Consider the following 21,795-nt stretch of genomic DNA (forward strand, 5'->3'; position numbering starts at 1 on the left):
TTTTTGTATATGGCATGAGGTAGGGAACATGGAATTTTTCTTCCTGCTCAGCCTTTTAATAATCATGCACCCTTTGGTAAGTTATTGAATCTAAATTTCAATTCCTCATTTATAAAGTGGGAATAACAAATAGTGCCTGAATCATAATGTTATAGTGAAGATAAAGGGACAATGTACATAAAGAACTTACCAGTGCTTGAAGTATCTTAACTGCTCAGTACCTGTGGTCGTTATTACTGTTAAATAGTAAGAGCAATGAGTGAATGCTTTCATGGTGGAGGAGAAAAATGGGCAGCATTTCTGAGAAGGTATTTGAGATCGAGGAAGGGAGAGGAGGCTGAAATCTATCTGGGGGAGCAGGGCTGGGATGGTTGCGGGAGTGTCTGCCCCAGGTAGACCATTGCCTCGCGATCACCTCTAGGGACTGGTAAAAATTCTAATTCCCCGGCCCTATCCCAGAACTGTTGAAAGGAGATCCCTGGGCACAGATGTGCATTTGTATCAGCTTCTCCGGAGGCACAGCACTTAAGTTTACGGAGCGCTGGTGGAGGTGACGGTGGTCCCGCCTGCAGCGCCGCCTTTGGCCTGCGGTGGGCCGCCGAGGGGCCGAGGCGGACACCGCGGCTGCGCAGAGCTCTCCTCACGCCGGGGCCGCTGCAGCCGGATCCGCCTAGCTCAGCTGACAGCTCCGAAGACGGAAGAGGCGGTGCGAGGTTGAGCCAGGTTTCTCCAGGCCGGGCGGGCGAGCGGCGGTGAGGGGACTCGGGGCTAAGGCGGAGGGCGGAACTTTCGGACCCGGCACGGTGGGGCGGCCGGAAGGTACGCTGGTGACCGTGCTCCGGGCGCGGGAGGCAGAGAAGGGCGGCCGGGCCGGGACTGCTCAGTGGGCCTTAGCCCCACAAACCAGGACGGGGCACCCTCGGCCCGGCCCGGCTAGGACCCCCGGGGCGCTCAGAGGAGGAAGGGTAGGATCCAGGCCGTGCTCTTTCGGGACCTCTCACGCCGGCACAGCGCCCTCTGTGTCCAAGCGCTGGGGCAGGTAGCGGGACTTGGGCCTGCCCGCCCCTCCCCGGTTTTAGGTGAGTCGCACAAACTACGACTCAACACTCCGGGTGGTGAGCAGTGGAGACACCGGCGGCGGCGTGCTGATCCCGGAGCCAGGGCTGAGCCCAGGGCTGGAGTCCGCATGGTGTGGCCTGGGAAAATGGGTAGGCTGTTCCCAGGCCTCAGGGAAACCCGGCGGGGGAGGGGCTTCCCTCACCAGCGTAGCGGTTTCCGGTTTGCCAAAATTGATATTAAACTTCAGTTATATCTTGTCTGATGGCACCGGAGTTTATTCTCGTTCCTGTGTTACAGGTGAAGAAGCAGGGTGGTTTGAATCCAGATTTATATATTAGCTGTGTGACCTTGGGCCTTAGGGGCTTAAAATGTCATTTTTCTCATCTGTGTAATTGAAATAGTAATAGGACTTGCTTCGTGGGTTGTGGGAACCTAACAGGAGTTAATGCATTTAAAGGGTTTACACATGGTAAGAGCTACTGTTCTTGCTGTTATTACGACCAACCCACCCTTCTGCTTCTAGTGGGATGCGGCAGAGCAGTTACTGAACCTCATGATTCTGGAACCCCATTTCAGCACGCTCCATCTCACCCCAATTCACTGCTCCTTTTTTCCAATGTCTAATGCAAGGCACTGTAGATGCTGAAAACAATAAACAAATGCAAAAGACGTGATTCTCGCCCCTAAGGAACTAATGCAATCTGGTAGGAGAGAAAGTGCAGTTCATAAACGACTGTAAGACAAGGTGGGATGTGACGGTGTTATAGGAAAGTTACGATAAAAAAAGTTTGCTGGATTTTTAAAGAGAAGCATGACTTCTAATTGGAAATTTCTACATGGAATACGTCTTGAAGGCTGAGTGACTAGAATCAGAGGGAAATGTAGGTCAGCGACCTGAATTAAGGGACTGGGACCTCCATGGCAGCTTCCAAAGCTGGGGTCTGGTGGGTAGGGCATGAGGAAGTGTTGATGGTAAACACTGGAGTAGAGCTTCTTAATCCTGGCTGCACAGTAGAGTCACCTAGAGAGCTTGGATAGCTACTGATGCCTGGTTTAATTGCTCAGGTGATTTTAATGTGCGGACAAGGTTGAGAACACTAACCTAAACCCAGAAACTCCATAAATTTATTGCTCATGCCATTTATAAGTGTTTAAACAGGAAGAAACAAAAAGCTTAATTATCACCAGGTACTACATCTGGTAAGATTGTTTAAGATTAAATAAGATCATGTGAAAGAAACTAATATAATACATAGTAGGTGCTCAGTAAATGTAAATCGATTCTGAATTTTATGTTTAGCTTATTTGGGAGTCACACATCTGAGACTCTGGTTTTAAAATTATCGTTTCGTGTTATAATTTTGCATATAATTTCAGGGTGTTCATAGGATTCTCCATAACCTATCTATGGTCCACCTTCCTCTTCTCCCTCATACCCAGTTCAGAAGCCTGGCTCTAAAGCATGTAGAACAGAACGTAAAAGTTTGTACGTGTGTGCATGCATGCGAGTGCTTTTGGTGTTTCATTTTGTGTTGTAATATCCTGCTGTCATACTTAAATTAACCTAGTATGGAGTGTCCCTGGCAGGATTAATTCATTAGCAGGAGAGAGGAAAAACTGGAAGGGGATAGGAAATGAAGGAATAGAAGCAACAGAAGAGGAAAGGAGAAACAAAAACTCAGGAAGGTGTTTGTCATGGGGTGTGGTGTGCTGTCCTCCCATGACCTTGATGTTCCTCCTCAGCTCCTCCCAGGGCTGAAGACAGTCAGATAAGAAGACCTCTCATTGCAAATACCCCTTTAATCACGTGGCTCAGTTAGGCTGTCCTAGGAGAGTAATACCATGTTTCTCCGAAAATAAGACCGGGTCTTATATTAAGATTTGCTCCCAAAGACGCATTAGGGCTTATATTCAAGGGATGTCATCCTGAAAAATCATGCGAGGGCTTATTTTCCGGTGAGGTCTTATTTTCGGGGAAACACGGTATGCAGCTGTAGAGTAGGAGTGTTAGAATGTGTTTGACTTAAGAGGTGATAATAGAAATTCAGAATTTAAATTTGGAGAGGGTCCTAACACCATCTTGTATTTTTTTCTGCAGATGGCAGGATTTCTATAGTATATCTAGTATGAATTCCACATCTTGGCCTCTTATCCAGCTTCAGCAGTCTCATCTCCATCGTCGGGAGAATAAATGGGATTTGCATGAATTCCAGATTCTGAACTGAAATAGACTGCAGTGTTTATATTCTGTTCTTCTGGTTATTAACAGGTACTAACTGACCTCAAATAGAACATGTCACTGTATCTTAGATAGGGATGCAGCTTAAGCAGAACCATTATCATCTCCTGGAAAAAAAAGTTTTTTTTGAAAGTGGAGTAATTTTATGAATTTGTCTAAATTTTGTAGTGTCACCTTTTATAACATGAAAAACCGTGTCCTAACTTTTCATTTTTGTACACTTCAATTTAAAAAAATATTCCAGTCGAGAGGGAGCATATTTGCAATTGTAAATACTGTCCAATGAATAATTTTCATAGATTCTCATTATGTATTTTTTCCACATTAAAATTATCTGAAATTGTGATGCAACTTTCACTTGCTGTGATTAAAAAGCATTGATTCACACTTTAATTGTAGCATATTTGTATTACCTAAAATAATGATAAATCTTAAAATTGATTTGACAAAATCTGGTATCATTTCAAAATGTTAATGTTATTTTGCTGCTTCCTCAGTTATCTAATTCTCTTATATAGTATCTGTTCCTGTAACATTCTCTAGAACAGGGTGTTCTCAATTGGGAGCATTTTTGGCCTTGCCTCCCCCCAGGGACATTTGGCCATGTCTGGGGATATTTTTGATTGTTGCAACTCTTGAGGGAAAGGGATACTATTGGCATCTAATGAGTTGAAGCCAGGGATGACGTTACACATCCTATAATGCACAGGACAGCCTCCCACAACAAAGAATTATTTGTTCAAAAATGTCAGTAATGCTGAGGTTAAGAAAACCTGCTCTAGAGATTCCTGTGGATTTAAAAAATTCATTTATTTTTGAAAAGTGTATTAAATATACTTTGACTCCTTTTGTGGGCACTACTAGATTTAGTGGACAAGTCAAGTAATTTGTAATTTGTCCTGTCAAAACAAATTTTTTTAATTATGCTTTTTCCCCTAAATCAGTCATACCTACAACAATTAGAAGCACCATAACCATTTTTTTTGAAGAAAAGGCTGTTACTATTGCAAAGGTACTAGAATATTAGACATGCCTGTCACTTTTTTAGTTTAACGGTAAAGTGAGAGTATTGATTAATCCTTTGTACTTGTTTGTGAGGAACTTTGTTTTTCTTGGTGCCGCTCAACTTTTCCAAACTCTGTGCCTTTTTTCTATTCTTAACTGATTTGAATGATTGTCTTCAGATCCTCAGAAAATTAAATGTCGTCAGAAGACCGAGAAGCTCAGGAAGATGAATTGCTGGCCCTGGCGAGTATTTATGATGGAGATGAATTTAGAAAAGCAGAGTCTGTCCAAGGTGGAGAAACCAGGATCTATCTGGACTTGCCACAAAATTTCAAGATATTTGTGAGCGGTTAGTTAATAATATTCTCTTAAACAGATTTTTTTCCTAAATAATGATAATTCTCAATTTCTTAGTGAAACCTAAATTATCACCTTATGTTTCTAGGCATTAATGATAGATGGTATTATTACAGATTTAATACATGTTTCTGTTTTAAATGAAAATTGGACTGGGAGGTAAACAGTTTTCAGGTTTTTCAGGTTGATTTCACCTTTTGACCACTGAATTGGGATATTGTCCTGCATATTCCATGTATCCTAATATTCTAACTAGCAGTTTATCAGCTGTGAGTCATTGACTGTTAAATAGGGATAATAAAAGAGAAAATGAAATCATGTATGTGAGAACTCTTAGGAACCTTTAAAGTATCATGGTGTTTGTTAATACTGTTTGATTTCCAGAATCTTTTAAGCTACCATAAACAAGTGGTATGTGTTGTTACTCTGTTGTTAGTTACCCTTTGCTTCAGAAAAAAAACCAAAAATGCTGCTTTTGATACAGACATTTGCAGAAGACTCTGATGCACACTTTCTTGAATGTTTCTACTATAAAGGCACTGAGAAAAGAAAGTTAAGTGTGATCATTTAAAATGAAACTTTGATTGTGAGAGTGTTGTGTGCTATATCTTGCCCCTGAAGCCTGAAATCATTGTGTTGGCACAAATGCTCCCAACTATGATGCATGGGTAGTTGGTACATGCTGGTCTAAGTAGGTCTTTGATAGAAATAAATGTCCTTTTCTCTAGATTGTGTCTTTAATCATCTACTGTAAAACAACAACCAAACATTGTGTATTACTTGCTCATTCGTGTTAGGAATTGTACTCAAAAGTGTATACAAGAATAAGTTGTGTATCTTCATTATAAATTTCATGGTGCTTAGATTTTTTTCAAGGGCTTACAAGATTTTTTTTTTAAGGTGGCGGTTATGAAGTTAAAATTAGGGAATAGGAAGTGCTTTGGGGGAGGGTTTTTATCCCCTCAGCTAAAGCATTAAGTCTTGCTTGAGCACTGCTCAACAGTAATGGACACTCACTCAAGTGTTGACCAACTGATCCTTTCTAATCTTTGTTTTTGGTTCAGGCAATTCAAATGAGTGTCTCCAGAATAGTGGCTTTGAATACACCATTTGCTTTCTGCCTCCACTTGTGCTGAACTTTGAACTGCCACCAGATTATCCATCCTCCTCCCCACCTTCATTCACACTTAGTGGCAAATGGCTGTCACCAACTCAGGTTAGACCCGAAACTTAATTTCTCCTATCCATTTTTAGAAACTTAAAAAAATCATCTTTAATGGAAGACTACCTTGATCTTGAATTCAGTGCATGAAGAACAAATGGCTTTGATTTTGTAAATTTTTTTCCCTTGCCTTCATGAATCCTAATGTTAATGAATTGAAAATGTTTGGTGTTTGAGAAAGGAATAGCAGTAATGAAAATGATGAATCATAATGAATTGCAGTGGGAATAATTTTTAATCAAGTATATTGTTTCTTATCTTGATATTTTCCCATTTAATCTGTGTTGTGATGGAGACTGGAAGGTCCTCCTCATTTTCCTTAGATGTTGGTATTACTCTTTTTTTTCCTTAGTTTCTTATCCAGTCCTTAAATGAAAGATTTAATTCTAATTGGAGGACTAAAATAGAAGTAAGGTAGTTAGAATAAACAAATGTCCTAAGTAAAAATAAGTGCTTTTATTCTTAAAGATCTGTATATTAATAACATATAACTGCTGACTGGTCACACATAGATGTAATTACACACAAATAGAAACGTGTATGATTCCTGTAGAAATCTCATGAAGGCTTGAGACCTTATATTATGAACCGTTATTTCCTATGGGTTATATATCCTTTTCTAGTAACAACCTCAACTCTTGATTGAGACATAAATATGACTTGAAGCTAATATAAAGTGTTCTGGGTTAGATAACGGATCAATAGTAGCTACTTTTCTAGAAGTCATGATGAAGATTGATAGGCTGATGTTTATTAAGACAAAAGCTGTCAGAGTTATTGACTAAAGAACAGCTTGTCAGTTTTTTCTTTTTGATCGTGTAATTTTCAATCCCCTTCCTCCCCCTGCTGCCCCAACAGTCTTATCTTTTAGATGAGAGTGCTTTTATAAAATGAGTTTAAAATTGAGGTTTAAAAACAAAATGAAACTTAAAAAGATAATACATGTAGAATAAAAAGGATTATTACGTTACATTCTAATAGCTCTGCCAGAGGCAGTACATTCAAGATAGTGGATTATTTGCTCAGGAATATCAAGGCTATTTGACATTTAGATCACTGATAGTTGACTGAATTATTTAGATATTTATAGCCCCGTTTCTCAAGAGAGCTCTTGATACTTTACATCCATACATGTGTGCATACACACACACGTACAACACAAGGACAGATTAATTGGGTGTGCGGTTGTGGTTTCCGATTCCAGCCAAATAGCATGTTCTTAATGCTGGCTTTTGGGAGTGTGGGGAAGAGTTGTTCTTTATTTTAGGTTATGCAGCTAAAACTACAGTGGGATCCTCTATCAAATAAATTTTTGTGCATATCGGACATTTTAACTGGTCTCTTATGCTCCTTCTTGGTTCAATTCTTGTTTGTTGCTGGGCCCTGATTCCTTGGCATTAAGAATTTTACCTGTTGATCGTGAAGTTGACACATGGACCTGTCTTTCACGGAATTAGGCTTGGTAAATAGAAGGGAACTATTAGTTTTCTTGTATTTTCCATTATTCCTCCTCTAATATATATACATACCCAGTCTCTCTCTTGCTCTTTTCCTCTTTCTGTCTCCCCTTCCCTTACATTTGTGTGCATCCCAGATGCCTCTTTTGAGAAGGGGCTGGAGAAGAAAGGAGGATGGAAGAGAATGGCTTCTTCATTTGGACTTGGTGGCTCTAACAGGACTCAGAGCTTCCCTTTAATGTTTATTCCATTTTCAGCAGGTTTCTCAAAAGCGTGGTTGATCTTGTAAGCATATTCATGCAAATGTGGAAAAGCATTAGTTGTGCAATCTTGAACTGGTCAATAAGTGTTTAAGTTCATGCCTGTATAGGGCTGAGTGAGTAGTAAGGAACAGAAAATGTGGTTCTTATTCACTTATTGTGTAAATTTGCAAAATTGGTTTGCATCTGGAAGACTGACTTTTTAATGTTTACCTAAAAAGAAAAGCTGATTATAACTCCTGAGCTCTACTTACAAATATCTCACATTTCTAATGGAAAATCCTCTTATATTTGTCATTCAAATTGAATAGACTACTTTTAAGGAGGAAAAGTTGAAATAGTTTAAACTTTGGTTGTTTAGCTTCAAAAGAGTGAACTTTCCCTATGGCAGGCAGCCAAACCATGTTGAGGGCTTATCATGTCCAGGTTCAATATCAGTTTGTCTGCCTCCATTAACCAGGATCTGGTGTAAGCCCAGATTGCTCAGTTAAAACCAGTTTGTAAATCTGAATAACAAGGACTCTGAGATCAGATCAGATTCTTGTCACATGAGTTGGCTTTTTGATAGGACTGAAAGTTAGAATTAATTTTAAAACTTGGATGGTATTTTAAACTGTCGTCTTTCTAACCATTATTTCAGGGTACCTACAGGGCTAGGACCCCAAAGGAATAGAAATAGTTAATTTTAGAACCAGATCTTTCTCCTAAATGAGGTATATAGCAATACTAACACAAAGAACAATTAATGAACGAGAACTCATCCGTTCAGCAGCATGTGGTAAACCTAATTCTACATTTTGTGAAGTCACCCCATTTCTCTTGTTTTCATGGGATTTCTTTTAACTTCTGACTTTGTGTTCTATTGCGGCTCATGTGGCTGAATCGTTTAAGAAGTGCTCTGATAAGAGTATTGGTGCTGTTTTGCAGCACAATTTATCACAGCTGTAAAAAAAATCATGTTAGGAACTCTGAGAGCCTAACTTACAAGTTAAAAAGATTTCAAGGGAAATCAGGAGTTGACAGCATCGTGATCTTCCCAAACTCATGGGTATCCTCATGTGTTTTCTCCTAGCTGTCTGCTCTCTGCAAGCACTTAGACAACCTGTGGGAAGAACACCGTGGCAGTGTGGTCCTCTTTGCCTGGATGCAGTTTCTTAAGGAAGAGACCCTAGGGTACCTGAATATTGTCTCTCCTTTTGAGCTCAAGATGGGTTCTCAGAAAAAAGTGCAGAGAAGGACGGCACAAGCCTCTGCCAACACAGAGCTAGATTTTGGAGGAGCTGCTGGACCTGATGTAGACCAAGAAGACGTTGTGGATGAGAGAGCTGTGCAGGATGTAGAATCATTGTCAAGTCTGATCCAGGAAATCTTGGACTTTGATCAAGCTCAGCAGATAAAATGTTTTAATAGTAAATTGTTCCTGTGCAATATTTGTTTCTGTGAGAAGCTGGGTAGTGAATGCATGTACTTTTTGGAGTGCAGGCATGTGTACTGCAAAGCCTGTCTGAAGGACTACTTTGAAATCCAGATCAGAGATGGCCAAGTTCAATGCCTCAACTGCCCAGAACCCAAGTGCCCTTCGGTGGCCACTCCTGGTCAGGTAACTCTTTACTCTGCTGACAGCTGTGTCCTAATTGTCTTTCACAGAGGGAGACATCTCAGGAACTTCCTTGATGGGGCTCCTTAGGGCAGTCTGAGGCCCTGGAGCAAGCCCACAAGTTGTTTCCCTGTGTCCATCAAGAATACTGTGGTCTTTACTGTTTAAGGAAATGTAAATGCTTCTTTTGCTGGCCTCGGAATGGGCAGTCCTCAGCAGGGATGAATGTTGAAAAAGTATAAAATAATTCCGGTGATTTGCTTTGTATATTTACTAGGATGCCATCAGCCTTGGAGAATCACTAGTCTGTCTTTGTATGAGGTTGGGATCTGAAAGGGATTGCCCTTGGAATGGTTAACTGAATCATTTACAGATTTTAACATAAGGACAGCCTACTTAGTGTGATTTTAAGGACAGCCTACTTAGTGTGATTTAAAAAAAAAAAATCAACTTTATTAAGGCATAAATGTACATATTTAAAGGGTACAGTTGGCTAAGTTTTGACAAATGTGTAGACCCATGTAACCACCATCTCAGTCAAGATACAGACTTGCCATAGTTGGTTTGATTTTGAAGTGAGATAGAGGGGTTTAATTTATGCGTGTCTGGTTTGTATCAGCGTTCTAAGGATCTGCTTGGGATCAGAACTGGTTGGGAAATCATCAAACCTCTGTGTTTTAAAATACTTTCCTCCAGGTCAAAGAGTTAGTGGAAGCCGAGTTATTTGCTCGCTATGACCGGCTACTTCTCCAGTCCACCTTGGACTTGATGGCAGATGTGGTGTACTGTCCCCGTCCGTGCTGCCAGTTGCCTGTGATGCAGGAACCTGGCTGCACCATGGGCATTTGTTCTAGCTGCAATTTTGCCTTCTGTACCTTGTGCAGACTGACTTACCACGGCGTGTCTCCATGTAAGGTGACGGCAGGTAAGTTGTAACTGTGAACTCAGTTCCCCATCTCCCTACCAAAAACAAAACAAAAAACCCAATTTATCACTTCAGTTTTCAAATTTGGAAGTTCAACAGATTTTTGTGTCAATTACTGTCCTAGCTTCTGTGGATATAGTAGGGACCAAATGCCCTCATGAAACTTACATTCTAATGGAGGAGACAGGCCAACAAAATAAATAAGAATATTGCATGGTGGTAAGTGCTGAGGAGAAAATAAAATAAAGCAGGGACAGGATATGAAATATTTCGAAGGGGAAGGGGGCTAGGATTTTACTTTGGGAAGGTGGGGGAGGCCTCACTGGCAAAGTGGTTTGAGTAAAGACTTGAAGGAGGTAAAGACCCAAGCCATGCAGATATCAGGGGAGAATGTTCCAGGGAAGAAATGGCAAGGTAATTTTTATCTTTGAACATGAAATCATGTAGATCCTGGTTGGTAAATGCATGGCTGTCACTTTTGTTTCCATGGCACATGTCTGATCAGTCATCAAGTGCTTTCTCATTGAGCCCAGGGAGCCCTCAGAATCTTGCAGCACACAGCACTTCAAAAAGCCACCCTCTATTGAAGGAGGCACAAGAATTGAAACCTGTTTGCCGTTTTTGATCTAGATAAGGATTGAGAAATCAGGCCCTTGACATCAATTTAACTGGACCTTGGTGACTTTCTCAAATTAACAGGGATGACGATATTATCTACTTCCTGGGGTTACTGTAAAGATGAAATGAACTATTGTAGTGCTTCCTGGAGTTTATAGTTGTTCCACTGGTCTGTGACACGATAAATACAGAAAATGAGAGTCAACGTTAGAAACTTTTATAGTGATATCATGGAGTAATTTTATGTCACTCAGATCTAATAAAAATTTAGGCTTATTTTTTGTCTTTTTACTTTCATTTTTCTAATAATTCATTTGAGTTTTTATTTATTTTTTAAGGAGGGCACAGCTCACAGTGGCCCCTGTGGGAATTGAACCGGCTATCTTGGTGTTATTAGCACCAGGCTCTAACCAACTGAGCTAACCGGCTACCCCCCTAAATTCATTTGATTGTCTTTGACAGAGTGGGGAAGAAAAACTAGTCCTTCACCACAGGTAGTTTGAGAACAATGGGCTAATACATGTAAAATGGTAGTTATTAATGCCACTAATAATTATTATTAACATAATACCATAATTAATTAATGGTATTAAAATAATTAATGCCATTAATGGTGTTAATGCCATTAGTATTATGGTTACTGATTGCTACAGTTAACAGAGTATCCTTATCTCCAAGGAAGTACCCTGAGAGGAGAATGAGTGATACTTCCACTTGCCTAGAGCAGAGGCTTGTAGGGGTCCACGCAGGTGCGATGGAGAACTCACTACAGCATGGTTATAGGCCATTTTTTAGATTTCTGTAGCCTTAGTATTGAGAAGCTAATGTACATTTCAGGTGTTTCGCATCATTTGAGGAAGAAAAATTGAGGTAGGCTTGGGGGCTTCAGCAAAATTTGGCATCTTTTTCTTTATATTTTTAGGTATATTAGATATTACCATGTAAAATATATGAAGTACTTGGAATTTTATTATTTTCAGACCATTAGAGAAATAATCTTTGTCCTTAAGATATCTAGGAACACAAAAGTGTTTTCGATTATTAAAGGGATAAAAATGACAAGATAAAAAGACACATGTCTGCTACATCTAAGCAGAGGTAATGAAAGGATTCAGGTGAAAGAAAGGATTCAGGTGAAAGAAAAGAGTTCAGATAGGATTCTGTGCCAGAAGATGTTCACTGCATTAAAAAGTAGACAGAGTTCTAAATATGAGGAAAGTAAACTAATAAAATAACCAGAGCATTATTGAGAGAGGCCTTTAATTAGTCATGTTGAAAAATTAAGGTAATAGGATGGTGAACAAAAGCTGTAAGTAAAGCTTATAGCTTTATGAACAAAAGCTACTTAATATTTGTCTATAAGCAAAGCCTTTGGGAATGGCTGCCTATTCCATTTAGGTGATAAAGTAATAGAAACCAGATAGAGTATCAAGGGGAAAAGTTGGCAGGAGGAACTTTTCAGTACCTCTGGGTGGTAAATTTTATACACTGACTTTTTTTTTGGATATATCAAATTAAACAGTTAGTCTTTGCCCTTTAGCCAAAGGTACTTTTCGTTTACTTGGTAGGCCTTGTTATTTTCAAATGGTGAATGATGCTGACTTAGTGGAAAATCAGTGTCTGCTTCAACCTTTGCGTTTCTTAGATAAGTCAGTCTTTAACTCTATACTACTAGTCACACAAACATATCAACATTAAGTCAAAATCAAAGATAAAAGATAACCTGTTTATTATTCTACCACTGTTAGCTGGTCCAATTTTTCTAGTTGGAAGATTCCTTTTTGTTCTAGTCACTTGTGCATGTCTAACTTTTACCTAGTTATAACCTAAATATGTTTTTTTCTGGAGTCTATAATGAATATTTTAATTGAGTTGTAGCCATCCTAATTATAAGTTTTTAATAACTATTATGTCATTAAATGGCTCTTTCACACATAGTTATTCCCTTGGACATTTAATTTGTTTGCCATTGTTATAGGCATTTCCATGCATATAATTTACTTTGGATTAGTTCCTTATGATAAAGTCCCAGGGGTAGCATTATCAAGTAGTCAAATGTTATGGCCATTTTTAATGGTTTTTAATTACTATTGCAAAATTGTATACAAGTTAATTTTCCATTTCACTTTCTAGAGAAATTAATAGACTTACGAAACGAGTACCTGCAAGCAGATGAGGCCAATAAAAGATTTTTGGAACAGAGGTATGGTAAGAGGGTGATTCAGAAGGCACTGGAAGAGATGGAAAGTAAGGAGTGGCTAGAAAAGAATTCAAAGAGCTGCCCGTGTTGTGGGACTCCCATAGAGGTAAACAGATTTGCAAGAACCCTATTAATTTCATGACTAATTAAGAAACCACATTTTGGTATTTCTTAAACTTTCTTACTTGGAAGGTGCAAATTCACTACTTGATATTGTTATCGACCTTAAATGTATGTAGACTTCCTTTTTCAAAGTGTTTTCATACTGTGACAATTGTCTTCACGTTATATCTACCTCAAAATTGAATGGATTAGGAGAGGCCATACTAGAGCTACAATCAACTCTTAACTCATTGATGTAATTAAAAAATTTTTAAAAATTAAGCCTTACACTATTTATCCTGGAATTTAATATACCTGCTTAACAACTATATTCTTAGGCAATAGAGACATTTTCCTACTAATCTGAGCCAAAATAGACAGATAAAGCTATTGCTTCTTGACAAAAACTTAGTGTGTGTTAAAATCAAAATATATCTTTGTATTTGATCCTACTGTTCTAATCCATTACAGTAGCCTCGCCCCATTATCTGTGGGAAATATGTTCCAAGACACCTAGTGAATGCCTGAAACTGCAGATAATACTAAACCCTATAAGTACTATGTTTTTCCCTATACGTGTGTACCTACTGTGTTTCCCCAAAAATAAGACCTAGCTAGACAATCAGCTCTAATGCGTCTTTTGGAGCAAAAATTAATATAAGACCAAATCTTATGTTATTTTAGATAAGACTTGGTTTTATATTATAGTAAAATAAAACTGGGTCATATATTAATGTTTGCTCCAAAAGATGCCTTAGAGCTGATTGTCCAGCTAGGTCTTATTTTCGGGGAAACACGGTATGATAAAGTTTAATTTATAAATTAGGCACAGTCAGAGATTAACAAGAACTAATTAAATAGAACAATATACTGTATTAAAAGTTATGTGTGGTCTCTATCCATTGAAATAGATTATTGTATTGTACTCACCCTTCTGGAGATGATGTGAGATGATACAAAATGAGGTGAATAATGTAGGCATTGTGAGGTAGCATTAGGCAATTACAAGGGTGACTTGAACACAAGCACTGCAGTACTGTGACAGTCGATCTGATAACTGAGAAAGCTACTAAGTAACAGGAAGGGATGCCACATCCTGGGCAGGACCGCACGAGATTTCATCCCTCTACTCAGAACCGTGTGCAATTTAAAACTCATGAATTGTTTATTTCTAGAATTTTCCATTTAATATTTTTGGACCACGGTTGACTACAGGTAGCAAAACTGCAGATAAGGGGGAACTACTCTACTGTATATCTGAACTGAACGTGGTGGTCATTCCCCAGTTACTCCAAAGTAAATTAGCATTCTATTTAGGCACTTCTTATATGTGTCCACGCTGTGACAGAGTGGAGAACTTGATACCAAATGTTTAATTAGATTTATGTAAAAAGTTTATAATCACACACATTAAGTCCAGACATTGGAATATTAATCTAACAACGTGTTCCACTTATATGTTTGGTTTGCATCTACAGTTATCAGAAGAGAACTTGTTAAGTAGTTGTAGGAACACCTGCTAAGTATTTTCGGTGTTTTATCTGTAATACAAAAGGGTAAGCATTAAATAGTTATCAATGTGTTACCTATATATATCAGCCCTGTATGAGAAAAGGGAGACTACGAGAATGTTGTATTGAATCTTTTTGGCATATGCATTTCTCTTTTGCTTTTACAGCCCTGATATTTTTCCATTTTTATCCTTCCCACTAGAAATTAGATGGATGTAACAAGATGACATGTACTGGCTGTATGCAGTATTTCTGCTGGATTTGCATGGGTTCTCTGTCGAGAGCAAACCCTTATAGACATTTCACTGATCCTGCTTCCCCATGTTTTAACCGGTACGTAGACACAGAATTCCCTAGGCTAAGCACTTTTTGGCACTTGATTTGCAGACCATAGATCCAGTGTTTTTGACTTAAGTGCTTCGTGTATTAGAGAATTCTCTTTCGTATTTTCCTATATATATGAATTTTTATATTATTGTCTTGAAAATTAGTTTTATGAGGAAAATACACTATTTGGAAATTTTATTTTTTTATCCTCTTCAACTTTTTATAATGAAAATTTTCAAACAGATAGAAAAGTTGAAAGGATATGAATATGAATAGTAAAATACCTTCCACCAAAATTAACATTTGATATTTTGCCATATTTGTTCTCTGTTTTGCTGAGCTACTTGACCTTGAGTTGAAGATATGATACTTCATTTCTAAATGCTTCCACATGTATCTCCTAAAATAAGAAAATTCTTCTACATACAATACTTTAAAAAATTTAGTGATAATGGTATATTGTCATCTAACAAACATTTATTTATTTATTTATTAAGGAGGGCCCAGCTCACCGTGGCCCATGCAGGGATCGAACCAGCAACCTTGGTGTTATTAGCACCACGCTCTAACCAACTGAGCTAACCAGCCACCCCTCTAATAAACATATTTAAAACATCCCAATTATCCCTAAAAATATCTTCTAAAGCTGTTTTATTAAACCGGGATCTAATTGAGTTCAGTCATTTTATTTGGTTTTGTCTTTTTTGTCTCTTAATATAAAAAGTTTTGCCCACCTTTTTTTTAGTATGTATTGAGGGGAGCATTGACTTTTTGAAGAGTCCAGGCCAGTTGTCCTGTGCGAGAACATCTTACCTTCTAGAGTTTTATTTCTTCATGGTGCCTTTTAGCTTGTTTCTCTATCCTCTTTATTTCCTGTAAACTGAAAGTTAGGTCTAGACTGAAGTCTGACTAGATGTAGAGTAACATTTTGACAAGAATACTTCCTGAGAGGGGATGTGTGCTTCATATTGTAGCACATCTTGTCCATGATGTGTCCCATGATGTCAGGCTGTCCCACTATGTAGTACGATGCTCAGTTTTATCATCTGCTGCAGTGTAAAGGGACTTTTTCTTTTTTGCTATCAGTAAGTGATCTGTGGGGTAATTTCTTGGCACAATGTAAATATCCTGTTCTCCACCAGCTCCAATTTCAGCATCAGGTGATGATCTTTGTTAACAGGCATCTCTGTAGTACCTGCTATCATTGGTGTTATCAAACTGTAAGGGAATTTGAAGAAACAAGCTCTGCCCACAAACCACTGGAAATCTAGTTCGAAAATTGTGTACATTTTAGGTAACACGAGGGAAGAAAGACAAGTTGGCAACTATAAAACATTTTATGAATGGAGAATACAAGGACTGGGAATACAGATGGAACGAATGGCAGGTAGTAGAGTTCTAGTGTCTTGAAAGAATTCAACTTCTAGATGGCCTGACTTGCCCAATCTTGGCTTATTCCATATATTGTATATGTTGAGTATCCATTTTGTGATATCCATGTTCCATTATTATTTATCCTGGGCCCTACAGTGTTTGTCTGGATCCTAAAAGGGCTATAAACTTTAAGGCAACTTGTTCAAAGGATCTGTATTTCAGTTCTCCTCAGTGGAATATTAAAGGAGAGGAAAAGATAAAGATGTTATCAGAAGAGAGCAGAAAGTATTTTTGAGAGAAAGAAATTATATTCGGTTTCTTCCAACTGTATAAAATTGTACCTTATATGTTTCCAGGTTGTTCCATGCTGTGGATGTTAATGGAGATATTTGGGAAGATGAGGTTGAAGACTAAGTTAACTCCTGCTGAAGATGTGGAAGTGAAATGGTTTGCCCTAATCTTTTGTTGAGTATACAAAGTAACTGCAGGATATTTAGGGTACCATTCATTCATTCTTATAATGTAGAAGATACGAAAGAAGGTTTTTATTTTCATGTGGTACTACTGATTAAGGCACACTCATACATTTTTCAATGTAACATAATTGAGAAAAAATTATAAGCCAAAGGTTCAGGAAATGAAAACTAGAGAATATTAACTATTACTATGTACCCAAAGCTCTGAATAGTTAAAAATTATTTATTTTCCCCAAGCTTTAGGTAAGAGGAGGGGTCAAGAGTTCAACTTACAGACCCTTTTTATCTCTGAGAAGCATCCCTCTAAGACATTCTGTGGGAGTCCCCTCAGTACTACTATTCTTTACAACTGGGATGGGTAGAAGCCTTATTAAAATTGTACTGAGAGTCTGTCTCATTTACTCCATGTTACATTCCTTCCAACCTGAATTTCTGCTAAGTTAGTTCCCTTTGGAGGGAGCCCTTTAGAAGGGATTGGAAGGCCCAGTGTCATTTTGGTCTACTGCTTTCAGAATGGAAAGTTATAGCTAGTTTTAGAAATATTTTTTAATACCACAAACACTGTGGGTCACCTGATATTTGTTAGTGGCGTATAGTCTACTGGTTTTGAGCCAGGTCTATTATTTAATGATACTGGCTCAGAAGAATTTCAGCCCTGTTCGGCTTTCCTGGGCAGTAGAGCGTAGATTCAAAACAATTTGTCTTTTGCTGCCTTTCTCCTTTTACCCTCACCCAACCTTCCATTGGTAAGGACAATTTTAATATTAACTCCAGCAGCTCACATTTTTACTTCTTCTGCTGGAATAGGAGAAAGCTTGATATATTCCCAAGCTGAACTTTCTTTAATTATCTGCTTTTTGAACTCCACACCACTGTAGTTTAGTCCTAACTTTCTGAACTCTTTTTAAAGGTCTTCTCTAATGATCTCTGAGAATTTGATTTCCCATCCTGTTTTGCAACAGCATTGTTTTGGGGGATAATTTTGACTTGCCTAGATCCCTCTTTCTGGGTTTTATTGGCTTTTTGAAAAATTGTCTTTCCTTTTGGTTTGGTGAGTGGCTTGGTAGCAAAAGAAGATTTTTTTCTGAAGAAAAGAACAGAAGAATTCAGCTGCAGTTGTGAACATGTTTTTTTTCCTACTGTGTCCTTGAAAATTGGGGAATCATTTTTAACTATTTTATGTGTGTGTATCCAAAGAGTCAGCAAGGACTGTTTCTGAATTGTCAATGAGGATGCTTAATCTTAAAAATAAAAATAATTTAAAAATTATCATTAGAGCAGAGTTGCTGCTATTTGTTCACCAATAGCTTGTAAAGTCTTATTTTGGAGGCATGAGTTATGAGCTAATTTTAAGATGGTGAAGTTTTGGGTAGAGTACTTTTGTCTTTGGGTAAAATGAAAGATTAGGGTAACCCTCAAATGCCCTAAAAATAAATGAGTTTACTGAAGGTTGGTATATCAGAGTTTTGTACCTAGCTTAATTTCATGAAGGCCTTTTTTACAAGTGGTCTGAGATGTACCATAAATTGACATGAACCTCATGGGTCCTTTTGGTGGGAATGAGAAAGCAGAGGGTCCTTTGGCAGACTGCCAATTCATCCCACCCAAAACTAGTTTGAAGAGGCCGTGTCTCTTGATTTTATATAGAAGGTTTGAGTCTAGAACTGATAATATTTTTATTGGGGAATATTGGGGAACAGTGTATTTTTGCAGGATGTCAGGTCATTGTTTTTGAATCTAGTTGTGGGGGGCGCAGCTCAGCTCCAAGTCAAATTGTTGTTTCAATCTAGTTGTGGAGGGCGCAGCTCACTGGCCCATGTGGGACTCGAACCGGCAACCTTGTTGTTAAGAGCTGGAGTGCTCTGACCACCTGAACTGTCCAGCTGCCCCAGACTGATAATTGAAAACAAGCTACTAAGTAATTTTTAAGTCAAAATAGAGGTTTTGTGACTTTTAACATTGTGATTGAACTAACTTAAGGGCCTGCGTTTATCAATTTAGATGCATCTTGTCCCATTTATTTTTTTCATTTTTAAAAAAAATTTAAATTTTTTATTGGGGAATATTGGGGAACAGTATTTCTCCAGGGCCCATCAGCTCCAAGTCTTTGTCCTTCAGTCTAGTTGTGGAGGGCGCAGCTCACTGGCCCATGTGGGAATCGAACTGACAACCCTGTTGTTCAGAGCTCGTGCTCTAACCAACTGAGCCATCTGGCCGCCCCACCATGTTTGTTTTTTTTAAGTGAATTATTTTTTAATTTAAAGTACGTATCTTTTCCTGTTGAGAAGAATAAAGGAGAAAAGACTTGGCAGCCATATTCTCAGACCTATAGCACTGACAGCAAGGTCACTTTTTAGTAGTAGAGGGTTCTAGGTTACATTAGACATTAATATACTTTTTTGTGTTGTTATTAAGAGAAAATTACAGTTAATCAGATATGATAATCATAAAGCCATTCATGTGGTTGCCTGCTTTGGAAGGAAATTTTTAATTTTTGGCAGGAATTTTGGATATCCCAAGTAGTAACTTTGTCATAAGCATCACCAGCAGGTGGCAGCAGTTCCCATGTTATAAAAATGTAGTAAATGGTTAAGACAGTATTTTGTAATAGAAGGTTTACTTCTGGGATTTAAATTTTCCTCATTGTGTCTCATTATAGTCTGTTATACACACTGGTAGGTAGAATGGCATCTAATAATACCGGCAAGGTAGGAACAGCAGTATTATCAAAAACCGTAAGGCCACTTAAAATTGTACTTCAACCATAGTTGACATCCAATTGTTATGTGTAGGAAATGTGTCACTCTTGATAGCAGCACTTACCTGCAGCCACAAAATAAAGAAAATAAATTATAGCCAAAGCCCCTGAGTAGGGTAGAGAAACTGACACTGTGGTGCCCTCTGGTCAGAGTAGCCTGCTCCCTGAACTTTGGCTCAATTAATAAAATCGGCCAGCAGACCAGGCTGAGGGTTTGTGGTAGAAAGCTGGCTTTGAGGATGTTCTTAACATGTTTATGATAATTACCAACTTTTAGCACTCACAGTCTAGTCTTTGCACTCAGGTTGCCTAAAAATGTTCTCCAAGGATTCCGATATTTCTCAGAGCCTAAGGAGGCTTTGTAAAAGACTATGCACATTGAAAACTTACGCAGATTCTGATGCCTAAGTTGCTAAGTACAAAGTCAGCATAGTTACTTCTTTTCTTTGTTTGGCTTTCTCTTTTTTTTTTCCTTCATTGAATCAACCAACAAATATTAATACAACATACATTTAAAAGGTGATTGTTTCTTACTCTCAATCCCATTCACTTCTTGCAACCTATTGTTTCCTAGCATTCATTTACTAATTTAACAAATATTTACTGAGCTCCTCACAATGAGCCTTAGTATTTATGTAGATGCTGAGAATGTAGCAGTGAATAAAACCCACAAACCTCCTGTCCTTGTGAAACTTAAATTTTGGTGGAAGGAGACAGACACTAAGCAAATTATATGGTTCATCAGAAGATAGGGCTCTGGAGAGAAGTTGGGAGAGGGGATAGAGAGGCAGAGTTAGGGGAGGCAGTGTGATGTTGGAATCTCAGAGTGAAGACTTCGTCAGAGAGCGAGTGAACAAGGCTTGGCACTGTGGGAGTGAGCCTCGTGGACACCTGGGAGAAGAGTGCAGGCAGAGGGAACTGCAAGGGCGAAGGTGCTTGGGAGAGGAGCATGTTAGCGGGCTCCAGGAACAGGATGGTGGCCAGTAAGGGCTGAAGCACACCAAGGAGGGGAGACTAATAGGGGGTGGGATGGGAGTGGGTGGCGCTGCAGACTGTCTAGGGCCTTGTGAGTGTAAAGCTTTTCCCCAAATACATATCAACCCCGACCATTGTTTGACCTTGGCGGTAGGGTGGGGGGTGGAAGTCCACAAATGACAAATTTGAAAAAATTGCATTTAATAGAAAATTATTACATTGTAAACAAGTCCACTGATCTATTAGTTTAAAACAGAATGACAGCACGAATCACGTATAAAAGCTAAAGACAAAACGCTGGTACCAGACACAGCACTTAGAAGCCTGAGCCAAGCTCTGAAAGATCTTTCCCAGAAACAAGCAGCAGCAGCTAGAAACAGGCACAAAATCGGGGAGGAGGCAGCATCCACTCCATGAAGGCTTATGAGAGTGAAAGGAAGGTAGAGCAATAGACTCATCTTGTGAACAAGGGGTGAAGGATAAAGGGGCAAAAGGGTTATATTTCCTTACGTCTGGGGACACCGGCGCATGACACACAAACCTGAGAGGGTTAGGGGCAGGATATTTTAAGTAGGGAAAGGCAACTTTAGAAGGATTTGGCCTGTTTTGGCACTCAACTCCTAGGGAGCAGGAGAACATGTCACTTGTGTGTTATGACTAAACTCCTAATGGAGCTGCTTGCCCTGGCTCCCATCACCTTGGCTGGACAGCACATTGAAATCTGGCAGTGTCTGTTGCCCCAGTGAACCTCCTGCTTATTAATGAGTGTGTAAAAGAGAGGAGCCACAGTGAGACCTTGGAACAAAAACACAGGGCTCTGGTGGGAAAAGCATTTCCGCCTTCCGGTGCCAGAGAGTCCCTCAGGGAGAGGGGTCTGACGTGGCTCGGCCCCCCGAGGCTCTGAGTTCATTAGCAAAGCCTTCTCCTTAGCCCTACCCACCCAAATCCTCCCCTGAGGAGTGCTTGGAGTTCATGGAAAGGCCTATGGAGCGAGCAGAAAAAAACAACTGAGGGAAGAAAAGGACAGTTTTCTTTCCATGGCACTTTTAACTGACCAGAGGGACTGCCTCCTTACACTGATTTTAGACATTGAGAGTTTGTTCCTTAATCTGAACAGTTAATTCTCAAATAAGGAGCAGGCCTGCTCATGAGAGGCTCTCAAAGCCTCTCCAAAGAAGTTCTGTCCAACAGGCCCCTATTCCCCCCATCTAAGAATCTGCTCGTAATGATAGAAATTCCTGACAGGAGTGTGCCGTTCGTCTGAACAGCGTCAGAGACAGAACAAAAAGCTAAAACCCCCTACTCTGTGGCACAGACATCAAAATTATGGAGT

The 21,795-nt window shown here is 39.2% G+C and overlaps 1 protein-coding gene and 1 non-coding gene across 6 annotated transcripts; one reads left to right on the plus strand and one right to left on the minus strand.

Annotated features, from left to right (window-relative positions):
- The first annotated feature begins 697 nt into the window (after positions 1 to 697).
- RNF14 (ring finger protein 14) lies at positions 698 to 17,998 on the plus strand. Of its 5 annotated transcripts, none has more exons than XM_033096546.1 (9): positions 698 to 819; positions 3,158 to 3,328; positions 4,483 to 4,652; positions 5,725 to 5,876; positions 8,672 to 9,199; positions 9,893 to 10,121; positions 12,873 to 13,045; positions 14,755 to 14,885; positions 16,610 to 17,998. In XM_033096546.1, the coding sequence occupies exons 3-9, from the start codon at positions 4,499 to 4,501 to the stop codon at positions 16,665 to 16,667; spliced, it is 1,425 nt and encodes a 474-aa protein (XP_032952437.1). In that variant the 5' UTR covers positions 698 to 819; positions 3,158 to 3,328; positions 4,483 to 4,498; the 3' UTR covers positions 16,668 to 17,998. The 5 variants fall into 5 exon arrangements, with proteins under 5 accessions (XP_032952437.1, XP_032952436.1, XP_032952440.1 ...); XM_033096545.1 differs by lacking the exon at positions 698 to 819 and adding an exon at positions 828 to 1,079; XM_033096549.1 differs by lacking the exon at positions 698 to 819 and adding an exon at positions 828 to 1,079 and having other exon boundaries at positions 4,491 to 4,652.
- On the minus strand, positions 15,394 to 15,467 carry TRNAI-AAU (transfer RNA isoleucine (anticodon AAU)). The gene has a single exon. It is a non-coding gene; the product is annotated as a tRNA-Ile (tRNA).
- Positions 17,999 to 21,795: the final 3,797 nt, after the last annotated feature.

The sequence above is a fragment of the Rhinolophus ferrumequinum genome, chromosome 24 (genome assembly GCF_004115265.2).
Source record: "Rhinolophus ferrumequinum isolate MPI-CBG mRhiFer1 chromosome 24, mRhiFer1_v1.p, whole genome shotgun sequence".
In the NCBI taxonomy this organism is placed as follows: Eukaryota; Metazoa; Chordata; class Mammalia; order Chiroptera; family Rhinolophidae; genus Rhinolophus; species Rhinolophus ferrumequinum.